This window comes from Pteropus medius, unplaced genomic scaffold, assembly GCF_902729225.1.
Source record: "Pteropus medius unplaced genomic scaffold, Ma_sr-lr_union100, whole genome shotgun sequence".
Taxonomy (NCBI): domain Eukaryota; kingdom Metazoa; phylum Chordata; class Mammalia; order Chiroptera; family Pteropodidae; genus Pteropus; species Pteropus medius.
Window position 1 is genome coordinate 2,512,211 of NW_024354499.1, and position 17,827 is coordinate 2,530,037.

Here is a 17,827-nt window from a genome sequence, read left to right on the forward strand (position 1 = left end):
ATTTTTGAATTGCAACAAAGATATCTGAAGTTCATTTGCACTCTGTGTCTTGCACAACAGGGATTCAAACTCTCAATATAAAAATTACCAACTTTGTATTTTGGTCCCTAGGAAGTTACATGGTCTTGCTTATGGCCTCCTAAGTTCATATGATTTTGCTAAACAAACGGTCATTCTTGATAATTATAATCAAAACTCAAGTTTTATGAATTTATTTATTATTCTTTTGTTGGAGATATGAGCTGGTCTCCAATCTAAAAGAAATCACGAAATAAAAAATACATCTCCATGTTTACCATGATCTATAGATCATTTGTCTGTCTGCAGCTGCCCTGTCTGAAGCTGGAAAAAGCCTCCAGAAAATATCTTTAAGAAGACATGCAAACACATACGTATATATACAAACAACAATGCAAGGCGACTTATTGCTCAAGATATCAAATGAATGGTTTAGATGCTAAGTTCAGAAAAAAATGATGAGGCTGCAGTCTTGTGATGAAGGCCTTGCAGAAGAGGGAGGACTTGAGCTGGTCTTTAAAGGCAGAAAAGAATTTAGTTAGTCAGAGGAAAGCTGAGAAAAAGACATTCTATGTAAGAGATCAGTCTGAGCAAAGATGGACTTGGAGAAAGGCAAAAGAATGCCTTGTTACAGGAAACAGAGGAGCCAGAAGGCCAGGGCAGAGGTATCTTTGTCAGAGACTACAGGGAAATAAGGCTGGGTGGGTGGGATGGAATCAGAATATGAAGGATCTTAAATGCCATACTAAGAATCTGGGCCTACTGTAGCCATGACGTTTACTCAATCAGGACATGACAGGGTGGCATTTTAGAAGATGAATCTTATGGTGAAGGTGTTTTGGATAGACTGAAGAGAGAGGGGAGAGGCTATGGCCAATCCACCAGTACAGGCATGAGCTGACAGTCTATACATCCTATCGTGATAATGATGAAAATAGAGAGAATGTAATGAAAATGGGAAATGCCAAAGAAAGAACAAATGATATCTAAGAAATTCTCTTTCCTTCCTCTTGCTAGGCAAATCTAAAGAAAACCTTAAATTTCGGTTATCCAGACTCTAATGGTGACACCACTGAGAGAAATTGAAGAGGAGAGGGAAACTTTAAACTGGGAGTAAAAGGGGGTGGTAGTGGGGTGGGTGACGATAAATTTAATTTTAGACCTGTGAGTTTAGGGTGACAGAAGAATTTTCAAATAGTTTGTAAACTGAAATAGATTGGAATTTAGGAAAGATGTCATGTTACAGACATTCATAAAGAGTTGTTTTTCTTAATATGAATTTTCTGCACAAATGTTAAAAAGAAAAAATTTATTACCCAAATTCCAATCATTCTAGCATCAAATTTGGCCATCTTCCCATATTTCCTTTCAATCTCATTTGCAATTCTAGCATAGATATAATGCTTTACCTCTGAAAACAACTCAACGACCATTAAATGCCACATTCCATTCCTTTAAATATCCCCTTCCCTTTTTTATTAATAAATGAAAGAGGTTGGTTGATATAATTGGCACAATGGAATGGGTAGTCACTAAAAAGCTGTAACTATATTAACTTGGTTAAGTTACTTATACTTTCTTAGCTTCAGTTTCCTCATTTTTGTAATGGGAATAATTACATTTACTATATAGTGTTTTAAAAATGAAATGAGGTACAAGTAGGCCCTCAACAAATATCAGATGCTCTGCCCTACATTGGCTTCTATTTTCTCTCACATCCCCACCCAGGACCCCAACTCAGTTGCTTAGGATTTATAATCCATAATGGTTAAAATTTAGATGCCACATATCTTGACTGATATAAAAAGATTATTTTTAAAAAAATCTCTGTTTCTTCAGCATTTTAGTACAGGGTCTTATGCAAAGATTACTTATTGTACCATCTGGTTACTGAACATTAGCACATATGCTTGCTATGATGATGCAAAGGAGTAGGGAATTGAAAAAAAAAACATTTTAAACAAAGTGTGGAGTTTAAATGCTTGTTATCAAAATCCAGAGATTAACCTAAATGAGAGGAAAAACCTAGTTTCATAGTTATATAGTCTTAATTATGTATTCACTCCAGTCAATGTATTGCAATCATTTTAATTTGAGTTGCTTCCGGTTTTGCAAAGATAAATTTCTTATCATTTGATATGAGTCAGCTGGACTCCTTTGGTTCCAGAGCTTTCATATAGACTGCAAGAGAACAGAGCAATACTGTACTGTTCAAAGTATAGTCAGGATTTCTGCTCAGGTGGCTGGCTCAGGTGTAAAACAGTTAATATTTCTAACCAAAAAAAATCCCCATCATTCTCATTAGACATTGTTATATTATCTTTGAGTGACCAAATGGTATCACCTGATTTTTTAACCTTTGCGTCCAACCCACCACTTCTAGGATCTAATCCCTTTATCTCAAATTCATTCCTAGACTTAAGAGATAAAAATATGAAACTAGAAACTTGAAATACTTACTAATTAAGCAGTGCATGTCTTGGGAATATCGAGAGTTATCAGGAATTGTGAAGTTTCCATCACAAATTGCCACCTGACTCTCCCCAAATGGCAAAGTGAAGTAGCATAATTTATATAATAAACATCCAAGAGCCTAAAAAAAATAAAGAAAGTAGAATGCTACCAGTGGTTTATTTACCATAACCGTGAATAGGTCTACTGAGAGATTCAGGCACCATCCACATTTACTAGCAGATATAAAAACTATGTACTATTCACCTATTAGTAATTTGAATTCAAAACCCAACGTTACTATTAAGCTGCTTAGTTACATTACTTCTACCATCATTGCCAAGTTGTGCTCCAATAAAGAACAAGTTATTTCAGCTGTTTTGCTCTAAGAACTAGTAACATATATGTGACAACCAGTTAAACAATGGGCAGGTCGCCTAAATAATTTTCACAGAGCTCTAAAGTAATTTTCTTTGACATGCTTCAAGAAGCAGAGGCTGATCACTCCTGAGTTAAGAATAACCCCGAGGGATAAGTAGACAAAGATATGGTACAGTGGCCACACTTGCTATGGCACTGCCTGGATTAAACTTGGGAGTCTGCAGTCGAGACTGCTGATATCTAAGATGTGGATAGGTTAGTTGACACCTACCCAAATGTCTGCCTTCGTAGTGATGATTTTGCCACTGTACAGGTTGACCATTTCTGGTGCTCGATAGGACAGCGTTGTGTATCTACAATCGAGAGATTCATTTTTTGTTAAATATGTCAATAATATAATTTAAAACCAGGAGTAGCAGAAATACATACATACACACACACACATACATGCATACATACATACATACATACATACATACATACATACATACATACATACATATGAGAGAAAGAGAGTTAGCTCCCTGGGAGCAATCTGCAGAAGAGAGCATGAAATAGTAATTGTGATAAAATGAAAAGCTGTCCTTGGTATATACCTGTGGCCCTCTAGCAGCAGTCCTAATCTAAGAGTATGTGGGGACCCAGACACTATGGCATTAAATAAACTCTAAAAGCAACTTTTCTTGGGTCCTCAAATAACGAAATCTCTTCCTGTATATCCTTGTTGTCTGATACTATATTTTGCTGATATGTTTTTAAAAATAGTAATCTCATCTAATGTGGCTTGACACAGAGATTAATACTGGCTGTAACACCCTGGAGAACGGCAGAAAATGGGCCCTGGCTAGGGTGGGAGGTGGATGGATCTTCACTGATAAAATAAGGCTGAAACGACAGTTTTCCTCTTATCTCTGGCTCAAGAAAAGAAGAATATGAGCTCATTTTCAAAGTGAGTGTCTTGGTGTTACCAAGCATGTGACTTGTGCTTCTTGAGTCTCTAGAGCCCAGAAAGTTCAGGTGTCCGTTAGGGCCTTGGACAAAATTATACAGCAAGAGGCCAGCTCCAGGATTGGTTGCCAGGGGTAATGCAGGAAAGGAGAAAGAGGATCACGATATGAGTAGGCACACTAGACTGCTGATTTATTAATAGTAATACTGAGTGCTGTTGCCTGTGAAAAATTCAACACTGGATAACAGGGGAAAATAGGTCAGGTTCTTACTGGAGTCACATTATCTAAAGAAGCTTTTCCTTGTGGAAGTCAGTGATTCAATATCTGTAGAGACATCAATAACCTTACTCACCACTAATTCCACTATACTGCAGGCGAGCTCCTTATGAGAAGGCAGGAATACGCAGCAATTTAGGGTTCAGTAAAAAGCGCATCCAAATGACTAATAATGTTACAGTTGTTGTGATCCCATTTACAAACATCACAGTATGTTTATGGTGTTTATACTACTCAGCTTTTTAAGGGCTATGTGACATAAATCAAAATATCTATGTACGATGACCACAGGCCCATTGATAAGGGCTATGAGAGTCCTTCATTTTACTCAACTCATCAATGACTGTGACTGCCCTCTACATCCTCCACTTAAAGTCAAATAACCCAACTGCCAACACGACACTCTGAGAAGAGGAGTGACTGACTGGCACTATTGTCTTCCCTTTCTGACATTCTAACCCATAAGCTGAAAGGAAAGTTGCTAATCTAATAATGGAAAAAACTCCAAGAAAGGAAGAAAAGCTTACTTCTTAATCTCATCTTCTACTGCATTGACTCCTTCAGTTTGTGGATTCTGGAATTTGTTGGTGGCGCTTCCAAAGTCACACAGGACGTAGTGGCCTCGGTCATGCAAGAGGATATTTTCAACCTGAAAAACATCGCCCCATCATCCATTCCAAGATATCGTTTATTAATGTGTGTGAAATTTTCGTTCTCATTCGCATAAATAAAATATCTCTGATGATCCCATTAATGTGCACAATTAAGTTATTCTCCAAGTATTTCAACAGGGGTCACCCCCCTTGGAACAAAACAAGATGAACAATAATGGGGGAAAATGAGAGCGAAGGTGGCAAAAAGAGGCAACTCCAAAATGGGGAAGCAAGAGTCCCATTTTTTTAGATTTCTAGCCACATTTCTCACCTCTGCAGAAAAAGTCCTCATACTTTCAAGCCTCTGTATTTTTTTCTCTCATGCTCTTCTTTCAGTCTAGAATGCTCTCTATGATACACACCTCTTTACTCAACTATCAAAATCCTTCTCCTCTTTCAAATTCCAGTTTAAATGCCATCTTTTCTTTGAAACCTTTCTCAGACCCCCACTCAGACAAACGCCACTCCTTCCCTGTGTTCCTTCAGTACTCTGTTCTTCCCGATATCAATTATTTCACTTGGGCCTTATAAATACGTACATTAATTTCTTTACTACAAGAGATTAGAGTTTCCAGAATTAGTACATATTTGCTGTATTTTAGTCACTTCTCAAAGTGATTAAAGGTCTGTAGGCAAATGTATACTTTTCCTGTTGATGTATTATCTTTGTCTTTTTATAGATGAATTCTTTGGGCAGTGAGTTAGGAGTGTGGGGTAGAAGGGAGCTTACAAAGACCAGAACCTAGAAAAATCCCTGGTATCAAAGGCTCTGCCAATGAAATAACAACTCTAAAACGGCAAGCACTACTGTACTCAAGATGTATTGATTAATTTTTGGTATAGGTACATTGAGCTGACTAGTATGTTCATAGGACAGACCTGGCTATGTGTGGGCAGTAAAATGACAGCCAAAAAATCTTCTTAGACCAATAAGTCTGCAGTCTCCATTGTTGTTTTTGTCTTCAGCCTTCCAAAGGCAAGAGTAGACTGTAAGCACCTTAAGGATAAGCACAGGTACCTGCAGTCTTCTCTACCATTGCCTAATGTAGTGTTTGACACAGAAAATGTTGACTGGAATAAAATTAAAAATACCCAGTCCTTACTATTGCTACCACTTCTTTTAAAAATATCTAGTCAATTATGAGTCTCTTGTTTCTATACTTGTTTCTAAACTTTAATTCTTATAAAAATATTATATATTATAAAATATTTTATAGTTTGTGCAAATCCAATACCTAAAGTTTTTGCTGCAAACTGATTCTATAGTTGTTTCTTATTCCACTGAGTCTCACCCATGGTAGTGTTGTAAGGGGTATTGTCATTGTTGTTAACTCGTGTTCCTTAGAATTTATCTGTGGAAAGCCTTTGAGGCCTGAGTGTAAAGTCTATTGTTGTTCCAGAGAGGATATGCTCGTGCATCTGGGGCACTAATAACCTGTAATCACTTTAATCTAGAATTCTGACCTTGAGATTTTTTAGCCACACAGGCAGTGTGAACTATGGCCATCAATTGGTGTGGATATGCTCTTGTTGCTAACAATTCTTAGGGGAAACTCATTCCCCAGAGATGAGGCTGCAGCAGGCAAATATGTCCATCATCTACAGCTTTTTATAAAGCTCATTAGTTTAATCTAGTTACACAAAATTAAACGGTCAAGCCATCCTGAACATTTACTCACTTTAAGAATCTAAAGTAATTCCAACAAAGCAACACTAATATTTCCAATCTAATTTAGAGGTTATAAAAACAATAGCTATCATTACTGAGCTTTTACTATTATGAGTACTACTATATCGGCACTTTACATGAATTATTTCAATCCTCATAATAACAATATGATAATGTCCCCATTTTACAGATGGGAAAGTAAGGCTCACAGTGATTAAGCCAGGAAGTGAATCTCGGCAATCTAACTCTATGAGGGACAGGCAGAAAGCAGGTTAGAAGGAGAGCAATTACTCAAGGCCCCTGTCCTCATCCTCCAACCCTTGTAGAGGAGATGACTATACTCACCCTATATAGTGGATAGCAACTTAAGGACAGGGCTACCTTCATTCCTTAGGTTCAGACATGCCCCTATAATAGGAATCTAGTCAATGAGGAACCAAGTGTCTAAATACTGGCCAGGCTGATTTGCTCAAAGTTTCCTAAGCATTCCCTACATTGCCTAATTTGTCCTTTTATTCAATTGCTCACATTCCACTAGTCAAATCCCGGCCATTCTTCAAATCTTTGCCCGAGTCCTAACGCCTCAGCAAAAACTTCCATGGCTATCCTACAAAATCTACAGAATCTGCGGTCTCTAGGAGAGGCTAACAAAGTAAGCCCTTCAGGCCAAACCAAGCCATTTCCTATCCTTTAGTTTCTGGCTGCTTTCAAATTCTAACAGCAGAGTTGAACAGTTAAGACAGACTGTATGCCAACAAGCCTAAAATTTTACTATCTGGCCCTCTACAAAAAAGCTTACCAACCGCGGTCTATAATTATACCCAGTCCAGTATTTTACACACAGAGGGACCCCCAGATCCCTTATACGGCATCATTCAGCAACAATTTTCCTTCCTGGCCTTATGCATCTTACGGGGCTCATGTGAAACTACACTTCTATTGTACATATGCAGTTCCTTCCCAGATCGGTTTCTATACTTTTAATGCTGGAATGTATGATCTAGAAAACTGAAAAGTTAACTCACATCAAGACACTAAACAAGGTAGTTCTAGAGACCAAATTCATGGGAAGGAGGAGAACTAAGTAGACAAAGGACAGATAAAGATAAGGCACATTGGGGATTTTTTTCCTCACCTTAAAAACTAGGTTGGTATTTCTGGTTAATTCCACAGTGGCAGCACTCAAAAGGTACACTACATCCAACCTGGTCCCCACCTCAGCTTTCTCCCTCTCTCACACAAAGATAACATTGTATAAAACTATATTTAAGGAAAACCAGTTAAACATCAAGGGTGTGTACAAAAGTAGACAAGAGGGTTAGCAATATCAATTGGGGAAAAGCTTTTTCAATATCAAATGCAGGTAAAAACAATAATTCCTGCTCTGGCTACTTTGTGAGTTTGTTGGGAGGATCGAATGAGATTACAAAAGTGAAATTGCTTGGCAGGAGCTGCCTTAGTGCTTGCTACATGCTCTGTAACCTTAGTCTGTCCCTATGACTTGTAACACCTGTGAAAATCTCCATGCTCAAGCTGACTACTGCCTCCCATCATCAGCACCACCATCATCAACCAAACATTAAAATAGAGTGTGGTATGTGGCAACCACGGTGGCCTTGGGGTTCAGAAGACCTCAGGGACTATTTTAGATGTTTGACCTTAGACAAATCTTCAAAGTTCTCTGGGCTTGTTTCTCATCTGTAGAGTAAAACTGATAATATTTCTATCATTGTTGTTATGAAGCAAGTCAGCGAATGTACATGAAAGCAAACTGTCAATCTCCCTATTAAATGTAATCTGTTATCATTATTCATTTCTTAAAGAAACACATTCGAACTCCTACTATATATCAAGTACTTTTCTAGGTTCTGAGAATAAGGCTGTCAACAAATTAAAGCTTATCTTTTCATTGAGCTTACCGTCCAGTTGAGGATAATAAGAAAATAAGTAAAATTGACCGGTAGTGATAAACCTTAAGAAAAAGAACCCAGCAGTTAAATATATGTAAAGTAAAAAGGATGCCATTGTAAATAGCACAGTCGGGGAAAGTCACTCTGATGAGGGGAACAGACTGGAATGAAGACAGGAGCAGCCATGCACCACTGTGGGGAGGTGCCTTCTAAGCAGAAAACAGCCAGCACAAAGGTGCTGAGCTGGGAGCATGCTTGAGGTGTTTGAGGCACAGAGGCAGGCCTCTGTGGCTGGAACAGCACTGTGCTGGGCACTGGTACTGCAAAGAAAACAAAAAACATGGCACTTGACATAATATGGGCTAGCACATTTATGACTAGGGCGAAATGGGCCGTAAAGGCCTTAGATAAGTGAAACTGGTAATAGGAACAAAAGCACAGTGGCAGGAGTGATCACAAAAACAACGGTATCAGCAACGAATAGCATTTACTACGTGCTAGATGCTGCCCCATGCACTTTTTACCTATAGTATTTCATGAAATTCTTACACAGCTTTATTGTCCCCACTTAACGAATGAGGAAACGGAGTTAAGTTATTTAAGGTGCCTGAGGCCACAAGACTGGTAAGGCAGGAGTTGGGCTGGGGCTGCCTGACTGTCCTTGTTCTACGGGTGTGATCCCATACCCACTGCACTAATGTGCATTATGCAGTTAAAGAACATGGACAGTTCAGACTGGAGAAAGAGAAGAGAGCAGGAGGGGAGACAACCAGAGAAAGAGGGCAAATTAAAGAAGGCTACGAGGGAGCCACTCCACATTTTCAACAGTCAGTAGCAGATGAGAAGAGGTATTTTAGGAAGGTTAGCAGGTGACAGATGAGGGAGAAAAAGAAAGGAGAAAATGAGGACAGGTGCAGTCATCCAGGTGTGAGGTGACTAGGGCCAGATCTAGACTAGGGCCAAGAGGGATTAAATGAGATTATGGAGGTGGAGAACCAACTGGATATTCAGACACCTTCTTCTGAAAACCTCAGATAACTTGCATGGTGACTGTTTTTGGCAACGTCCCTTTTAGGATATAAGCCTAACACTGGTTACCATTGCTTACAGTCCTCAGATCTTTCAGCTCTTTAAAAGTTAATATTGCTGACCTTACTTCCCAACCTATTGGCTTAAGAGTGTCATTCAAGTTGTCCCTCCCAAATTCAGCTTACAGCTTTAGCTAAAGGGTCTAGAAAGCCACCTCCTACTGACTTCTTCATTTTGACATTATTTCAAACAGATATGGCATTCGGGCGTTTCAGTCGCAGAATTTATTACCATTGGAAATTCTGGAGGATTAGGTAAATGCAAGTTTTCAAACCTGATTCCAAAAATAGGACAAGAATCTTCATCTTATTGTACTTTATTAGATCAAAATCTCTTTTCTGACAAAAGAGATATTCATGACTTTTTCAATTTCTATGTACTTATTAAGTCTTAACCTTCGTGCCCTTTCTTAAGTGCTAGAACAAACAACATGGTACAATACAACAAAATCAAACAAATAAAAAACCAAAATGGGAGTAAAAGCCTTAGCCTTTGTTCTGGTTTGATCAGCTGTACAGGTCACCGCCTTTCTGGACAGAGGTCACCTCACTGGTCAAAGGAGAGAGCTGGCTTAGGTGACCTTCCCAGTCTGTGACTCCATGATCTGTAATAATAATCTCTTATCCTTCCTCAGAGAAATAAAAATTTTTAATGGGAGAAAAAATTAAAATGTGAATGTATTTGAGGAAAGACCACTATAAAGGACAGCACCTTCGTTACTGTCAGTTTTAGAGCACAAGCTGCCTGAGGACCAGGACTGAAAGGAGGACCACAAAGGTGGCAGGCTGGGCAAGAGGGGTTTGTCTCAGTTCTGCAAGCAGCAAGAGACCCCACACAGGGCGGCACTGGCTCAACAAGGGGGTCCACAGCTGGCTTGGCTTGTACTCTTCCCATGTCTCACTTTTATTCACAGTGGTGCCTCCTCACCCAGTAGAAAAGCTGCTTACAGAGAAGCAACCAAGAGACCAGCAACCAGAACTTTCTCTGGATAACAGAATAAAGAACTTCTTGGCTCTGGCTACCACTAAGACTGTGGTGGCTGGTTCTTCCAGTGACACAGGGCTCGGAGTGGCCCAGGCTATGTGATACAATGACACGGCCAGGGCAAACAGGAGATATGTGGGGACATTTCACTCACTCATACCTTAGGAAGTTCGTGGTACAGCAGGCAAATGTGACTGCTCATTGTGCACATAGCGGTAGGAACCAACAAAATCTACCATGCTAACAAAAGCACCAAGTGTACAATTTGGGCAGTTGTGGAAGGCTTCAATCAAAACATCCAGGAGTTAACTAAAATCAACTGCGACAGGACTCCTCTAGACAATCACAACTGAGGCCTCCTCCCAGGGGCCCATTTACATTCTTTACTTTCAAAGTAGAGGAGGGAGGGAACCACTACCGGATACCTGGCGGCATAACTAAGAGTCTTCAAAATCAATTAAAACAGAAGGACAGAGCCAATACAGTGCTCCCAGTGCAGTGCCACCTCTCAGTAACAGAGGCATGAGGGCAGGCTGGGAACAGGACACAGCTGGCCTCTTGCTCATGCCACGCCCTCACCCTCTGATCCAGTTTGCTCCACATTCCTCTGCTGAGACATCTCACAGGCTCAGTGCAGTGAAGGAAGGGTCTGGGACTCCTGCTGCCTGGGCCCAAGCACTGGCCTTCTCTGTGTCCCCAGGGAAGAACTGGGCTCTGTACCTCAGGTTCCTATCACTGGGAGACACTTATCCACACCTCACAGCAGCACTGTGAACACCACAGGGCATTAATATGATGTGAATGTGTAAACTGGGTAGGTATTATTTATGGGTATGACATGATTATCATTTTGCCTCATTTCATCCAATAAATGTTTACAAACTTAAAAATAATGGAAGATTTTGTTTAAGAACATGAGAACAGCACTCTGTAAAGCAGTGGTCCCCAACCTTTTTTGGCCCCAGGGACTGGTGCTCCTATGAGAATCGAATGCCTGATGAACTGAGGTGGAGCTAAGGTGGTGATGCTAGCGCTGGGGAGTGGCTGCAAATACAGATGAAACTTCACTCACTGGTCTGCTGCTCATCTCCTGCCGTGCGGCCAGGTTCCTAATAGGCCACAGACCAGTACTGGTCCATGGCCCCGGGGGTTGGGGAACCCTGCTCTAAAGAATGCTGTAAGGCTCTCTCTGCCTCCTCCCTTTGCTCTCACCTCTGTGCCCTCTCAGGACTTACTGTGCCAGGGATGTGCCTGGACAGTGACATGCACACTCTCATTTAACCCTCCCACAAGCCTAACAAACCTGGCACTATTATCTCCACTTCACAGATGAGGAAACCGAGGCTCTGAGGCTAAGTAAATTAGAGCAACCAAAGAGCCTGAGGAGGAGCCAGGGAGAACACACTGTCACCGAGGTCAAGGGAGAATTTGGTTACAGGAGGAGAAGAACACAGGGACTGAAGTATCCTTTGCATCCGGCAATATGAACAACACTGCATGCTCATCTCTCATAGTGCTTACGATTCTGTGGGTACAAATCACACTATGAGTGCTAGAGAATCAGAGTTCCAATATGAAATTAAACCCCATATGACATGGGGGGAGAATGGGGCTCCAGAGAGGCCAGAACTCATACAGTTCACAGAAGTAATTCACAGAAGTAGTGCCCACACTCACAGACCAGTGCTGGTGCTGCCCAGCCATGCTTCTCCCTATTCCTTTGCCCCTCACAAACCTTTCTCCAAGACAGCAGGGAGAGAGATCAATTCCTAAAATGTTAGTACCACTGTTTGTTTATTTTATTTGTTTGTTTATTTGTTTGTTTATATTTTTTTAGGCAAGGGAACCCCTGGTTGACCTCACAGATTGCAAGGACCTTGTCAGCTTACAATCCCTTATTTTTTTATTTATTTTTTACACCTACAGCACCTGGTCTTCCTAGGTGGTCTCCCATTCAAGTACTAACCAGGCCTGACTCTGCTTAGGTTCCGAGATCAGATGGGATCGGGCTTGTTCAGGGTAACATGGCCATAGACTTGTTTGTTTATTTTGAAATATATGCTAATAGGCCCCAAAATTTCACTCACTGTTAAAGGCAACAGCTGAAAAAAATGTCAATACATACTCAGAGCAGTGGCCAGCAGTCACTCTACTCTGATTTGCAACCTGCCACACACTGGGGCCTTACATCCCACCTTATCCTCAAATACCCTGTTGTTCCCTTCTCTAGGCTTTGCTCTCTGCCTGAAATGTCCTCATCCTCTCTGCAACCACGCACGTCACACTAGTCCTTCGAAATCTCACTTTTCCAGAAGATTCTAACTACTACTACCTGATTTCGCTATCTGATCATACATTAAGCCAGTTGATTTTCATCTATTCATCACTCTGTTTTATAAAGTTTTAGTCTACGGCCATGCTACCCTGAACAAGCCCGATCCCGTCTGATCTCGGAACCTAAGCAGAGTCAGGCCTGGTTAGTACTTGGATGGGAGGCCACCTAGGAAGATCTGTGCTGTAGGCGTAAAAATAAATTAAAAAATAAGGGATTGTAAGCTGACAAGGTCCTTGCAATCTGTGAGATCAACCAAGGGCTGCCTCACCTAAAAAATAAATAAATAAAGTTTTGTATTTCATTTATTTCTCTTTCAAGTCTAAAAATTTCATTTATAAGTCCTTTCTCCAGTACTTTAAACGTCTTGAGAGTTAGGGCCACATTATTGTATCTGTACCACCTTCCACAGAATTATGTACTTGTACTTTGCTAGGCTCATAACATTAACGGGGATGTATTCTCCTTTTTTTTACTCAGAAAAAAGACTGACTGTGGACAGAGGAACACTGGAGAAGGATGTCTAAGGCTTCTGGAGGTATGTACCTACCTTCCTGAAAGCCTACTGCTTTAGTACAGAAATGCCAGTATGTATGTACCACTTCGCACCCACTAGGGATGGATTAAAAAAAAAAAGACAATAACAATTGTTTATGAAGATGTGGAGAAACTGGAATCCTTGTATATTGATTACTGCATATAAAATGGAGCAGCCACTTTGGAAAACAGTTTGGCAATTTGTCAAAAAGGTGAACGTAGTTACCATATGACCCAGCAATTCCACACCTAGGTATATACACTCAAAAGAACTGAAAACATATGCCCACATAAAAACTAGCAGATGGGTATTCATAGTAGCTTTATTCATAACAGCCAAAGTAGAAACAACTTAAATGTCCATCAACTGATGAATGGATAAACAAAATGTGGTATAGCCACACAATGGAATATTCTGCTATAAGGAATGCTAGAACATAGATGAACCTTGAAAACATTCTAGGTAAAAGAAGTCAGAGGCAAGAGGTCATATATTGTATGAGCCCGTTTACAGGAAATGTCCGGAACAGGCAATAGAAAGTAGATTGATTAGTGGTTGCCCGGGGCTGGGGTGAGAGGGCCTGAAGAGTGATCGCTACCAGACACAGGGTTTCTTTTGGGGAGAATGAAATGTTCTGGAATTCGATATTCGTGATGGTTGCACAGCCTTGTAAATATACTAAAAGCCAATGAATCATACTCTTTAAAAGGGTGACTTTATGGTATGTGAATCATATCAATTTTTTTTAATGGCTAAAAAATAAAAAAATAAAACAAAACCAACCAGAAATGCCAGTATGCTGCTGTGATTCTCAAACTTTAGAATATACAAAAACCACTTGGGGGTGGCTTATTAAGATATAAATTCCTGAGCCTCCCTGACACCACCACGAAAATTACAGCCCAATAGATTTGGAGTGGAACCCAGCAGACTATACTTAACAAACACACCAGGGGACACTAATGCAAGTTATTAGCCATGAAGCATATTTCTCAAAACATACGTATAACGAAAAGAAACTGTAATTTAGAATCAGAAGAGTTGGATTCAAATTCTGGTATTGCTCCTTCCTAGTTATATGACCTTAGGCAAGTAACGTAACCCCTCTGCTCCTGAGTTTCTTCAATTACAGAATGTAAGGAAGAATGCCTCCCTCCAAAGGGAGACTGTACACAAAGTGTCTAGCAGAGTACATGGCACCCAGTCGATGCTCCATAAATGCTAGCGAATCCTAGTCGGGTGCCAATTCCATTCGACAAACATTGTCAAGTGACTACATTATGAAAGGCCCAGTGCAAAGAGATGGTAATTAGTGCAACAAATATTCAAAATAATTAATGAATTTTGCAAAATATGAAATAGAGTTTAAAGATCAAGCATTCATGCTTCAATTAGCATATTACTTTTCAGGATCCTGGAAAAGTGAATTTGAAAATATATCAGAAAAAACAAAACAAAACACGTTCAGGGATTTGATGATTATAAAGAATTTCTGAAGGCTACTTCAATCATAAAATTGATACCTATACTGTACTGTTACTTCTTTTTTTCCTTTGTATTTTCTCTCCCCAAGCAGAATGTAAGCTTGGAATTTAGGACCAAACTTCTCCTGCATCCCCATAGTGCCCACCTCATCGCTGAGACAGAAAGAAAACACTTTTAAGAACACATTTAATGAAACAGTGTGGTCTGTTACCTTTAGGTCACGGTGGATAATAGGAGTTTTGCACTGATGGAGGCGGGCAACAGCTTCACAGGTGTCACAAAATATCTGGAGCACTTCATTCTCTGTAAAACCGGTTTGCAGGCGTTGGTTCATCAGGTTGACCACCTGGCCTCCTGAGAGGGGTGCAGAGCAAAGGGGAGGTTATAAACATTCAGACTCTTCACTTACCCAACAGATGAATGGCTGTCCACACAGCAGCAACCTGGATGAAGGGAACAGAGCTAAACACTGAGCCAGGACTAAAACCCAGGTGTCTTGATTCCCAGCCTGGGATTTGTTTTCTTAAAATCCAGGGCTTCCTCTAATGTATCAAAAATAGTTTCCTTAATTATAAAGCACTCTAGACGTGAGCTGCCCTCATTATGTCTTCAAGATCAGTTGTAGAACTGACCACATGGTCCTGCTATAGTTGTCTGGTTACACTGTCCCTGCTGTGTATGGGACAAGGCCACAGGTTCAACTTGCTGTATCTTTTAGTAAGAATCCAACTGCATAGTAGACACTGGGAGAAGGAAAAAGACAGCTTTATAGTCTATCCTTTAGGAACAGCCTGGTCTCTCTGGCTTCACTACTTGCCTGACCTGTAGAAATGTTATACCAACATTTAATCCCCAGGACTAAAAGACTGATGGCCTCAGATCCTTGGATGTTCCTATTGCCTCATCTCTAAACATTTTACTGTCCAAAAAGAAATGGGCAGGAGGAAACAAATCGTCAAGTTCAAATTTGGCAGTATTTTATAAAATCAGGTTAACAGCTATTACAGTAAAGGCTGAAATTATTGGTTAACATCACATTTTTGAGATAAGCAACATATTTAATTTATGGACAGAATCTTTAAAGGTACCAAAAATGTTAGTGGAAGTTAAGGGTTACTGCAAAACAGTGAGACAGTGACCCAAGCTTGTAAGTGGCAGCTGTCGAGGCCAAAAAAGTCAAACCTCCAAACAATGGCTATATGAAATGCAGTCAACTCTGACTAAACTAATGCTACAGTCTGGATTTCCAAGATAAATACTGCTTGAAACTCCATGCTTTTAACTACTTAACTCCACTCTTAAGAGCAGTATGTTTTGAATGTAGCCTTACTGGCAATTATAGCTCTCAAGTGAGGAGAAGAGGGTCATTTCCATTAGACAAAAAAGATTCTTTTACCCCATAACACAAGGATGGCGATGTGGGTGGAGAAGAGAACACACGAGTGAGGGAGTGGGGAAGCTAAATTGTTTCTTTAGTCCATCTGGAGTTAGGTCTTTATTATGTGCCTTCACCATTTTTTTAAAGCACCACAAAGAACACATTCATTCTCATTCTCACACATTCTCATTCATATACAAGCATCAAACCTTCCTAAAGCTAAAAAAAAATGGAATTTTGTATTATTCAGCACTTTGAATTGTTTTGCCACTGATCCTTGCCGTTATAAGAATGACAAAGAGGCAACAGCAGGCTCTATATTTTAGTCTCTCAATTTTCCAGTCTTTAAAACCAGAACAACATACATTAGGGCTCAGTGTAAATTAACTGAAATGACCACCATGCCCTTGACAATCAAAATGCTAGTGAATTGAGAACTTAGGATAGGGTTCGAATACTTACCTCTACAGAAGTCCATCAGAATGAGCACTTCCCATACATCACCGCTACTCACATTGTTGATACTGGAGTCAATGTAACCCACGATGTTCTTGTGTCCTGACAGGTCCCTCTGTAAAGAAGAGTTGAAAAATATATCTTCAGCTACAGACACCGACAGAGACAGAATGAGCCAGTCAGTTCTGTCAGCACAGATAATTTAGGTACACAGACAACTCTAAGAGTGATGAGAAGTAAGACTAAGGAACAGTGTCAAGAGCAGATTTCCAGTGGCCTCTGAGATTCATGGCCAGATCTTCAATAGCAATTCCGCAACCCTAGTAAACCACAGCACTCTCTTGAATTAAAATGCTAGAACCAAATGAACATAGGGTGCCTACTTGCTCACTGTATTAGTGCTGCATGTAAACCAGAAAGCAAAGACTCCCACCTCCAGAAATACTGCAGAGGATCTAAGAAGAGAGAGTATGAACTATTTAAATATGTGAATGTTTAATACGGAAAAGTGAAACTGATAGTTTTTCCTGGTCACAGAGACTCAAGTGAATTCAATGAGGCTTTTAAACTGTTCATACTGTTTTTCTCCCTTTAGGAAATATAGGAACAGAATAATTGCTTTATACAGTTTTGAAGGGACTACAATGTCATCCAGACCTAAGTATTTTGCTTGTAATTAAGCCTTTCAAGGCAACCAGCTGGGATATAAATAAGATGGGTCAAGTTTCCAGCTTTCTGGTTGGAACTGCATATGGTCTCTCAGGGTCGCTTGTGGAATTAATTTTGTGTCAGGACCCAGCGAGGCACTGAAGTTGCCTCATACCCTGGCGTAGTTATTTCAACATCCATAGAGGCAGATCTTCATAATGATAATGTTCAAAATTCCAAGGTCATTAGTGAGCAAAAAATGAGCTAGCTGGGTAATAGGATTTTTGCACAAATACAAAGTAAGGCTTTATTTTTTTAACTAGTTTTAATAAATTATTTTACTTTTGTTTAAGAAAAAGTGGGAGGAAGTGTGGGGAGAATGTGTCATTCTATAGGAGTCACCACACAGATTTGGCAGTTTGGACCACAGAATAGTAACTACCACCATACCAACTGGAGATTCCACTGTTTGAAGTAAGAAATAAAATCTGTTTTACTCTGAAATCCACTGAAACAAGAGGGAGCCTCACATTACCAAATGAACACAACTGAACCCTGAGCATCAAAGTTAACATTCATTAGAACTTTCCTCTGAGTGAAGGATTAAGA

The 17,827-nt window shown here is 40.0% G+C and overlaps 1 protein-coding gene and 2 pseudogenes across 21 annotated transcripts in view; 1 reads left to right on the forward strand and 2 right to left on the reverse strand.

Annotated features, from left to right (window-relative positions):
- Positions 1 to 17,827, reverse strand: part of AAK1 (AP2 associated kinase 1) — a 146,919-nt gene that overhangs the window by 48,668 nt on the left and 80,424 nt on the right. For all 21 annotated transcript variants that reach the window (XM_039852569.1, XM_039852573.1, XM_039852570.1 and 18 more), the window contains 5 exons: positions 16,577 to 16,685; positions 14,948 to 15,090; positions 4,604 to 4,725; positions 3,122 to 3,203; positions 2,479 to 2,611 (listed from right to left, as the gene is read on the reverse strand). In XM_039852569.1, the coding sequence (XP_039708503.1) occupies positions 2,479 to 2,611; positions 3,122 to 3,203; positions 4,604 to 4,725; positions 14,948 to 15,090; positions 16,577 to 16,685 (589 nt within the window). The remainder of the gene's footprint in view (positions 1 to 2,478; positions 2,612 to 3,121; positions 3,204 to 4,603; positions 4,726 to 14,947; positions 15,091 to 16,576; positions 16,686 to 17,827) is intronic.
- On the reverse strand, positions 12,299 to 12,417 carry LOC120594734 (uncharacterized; annotated as a pseudogene).
- On the forward strand, positions 12,788 to 12,905 carry LOC120594646 (uncharacterized; annotated as a pseudogene).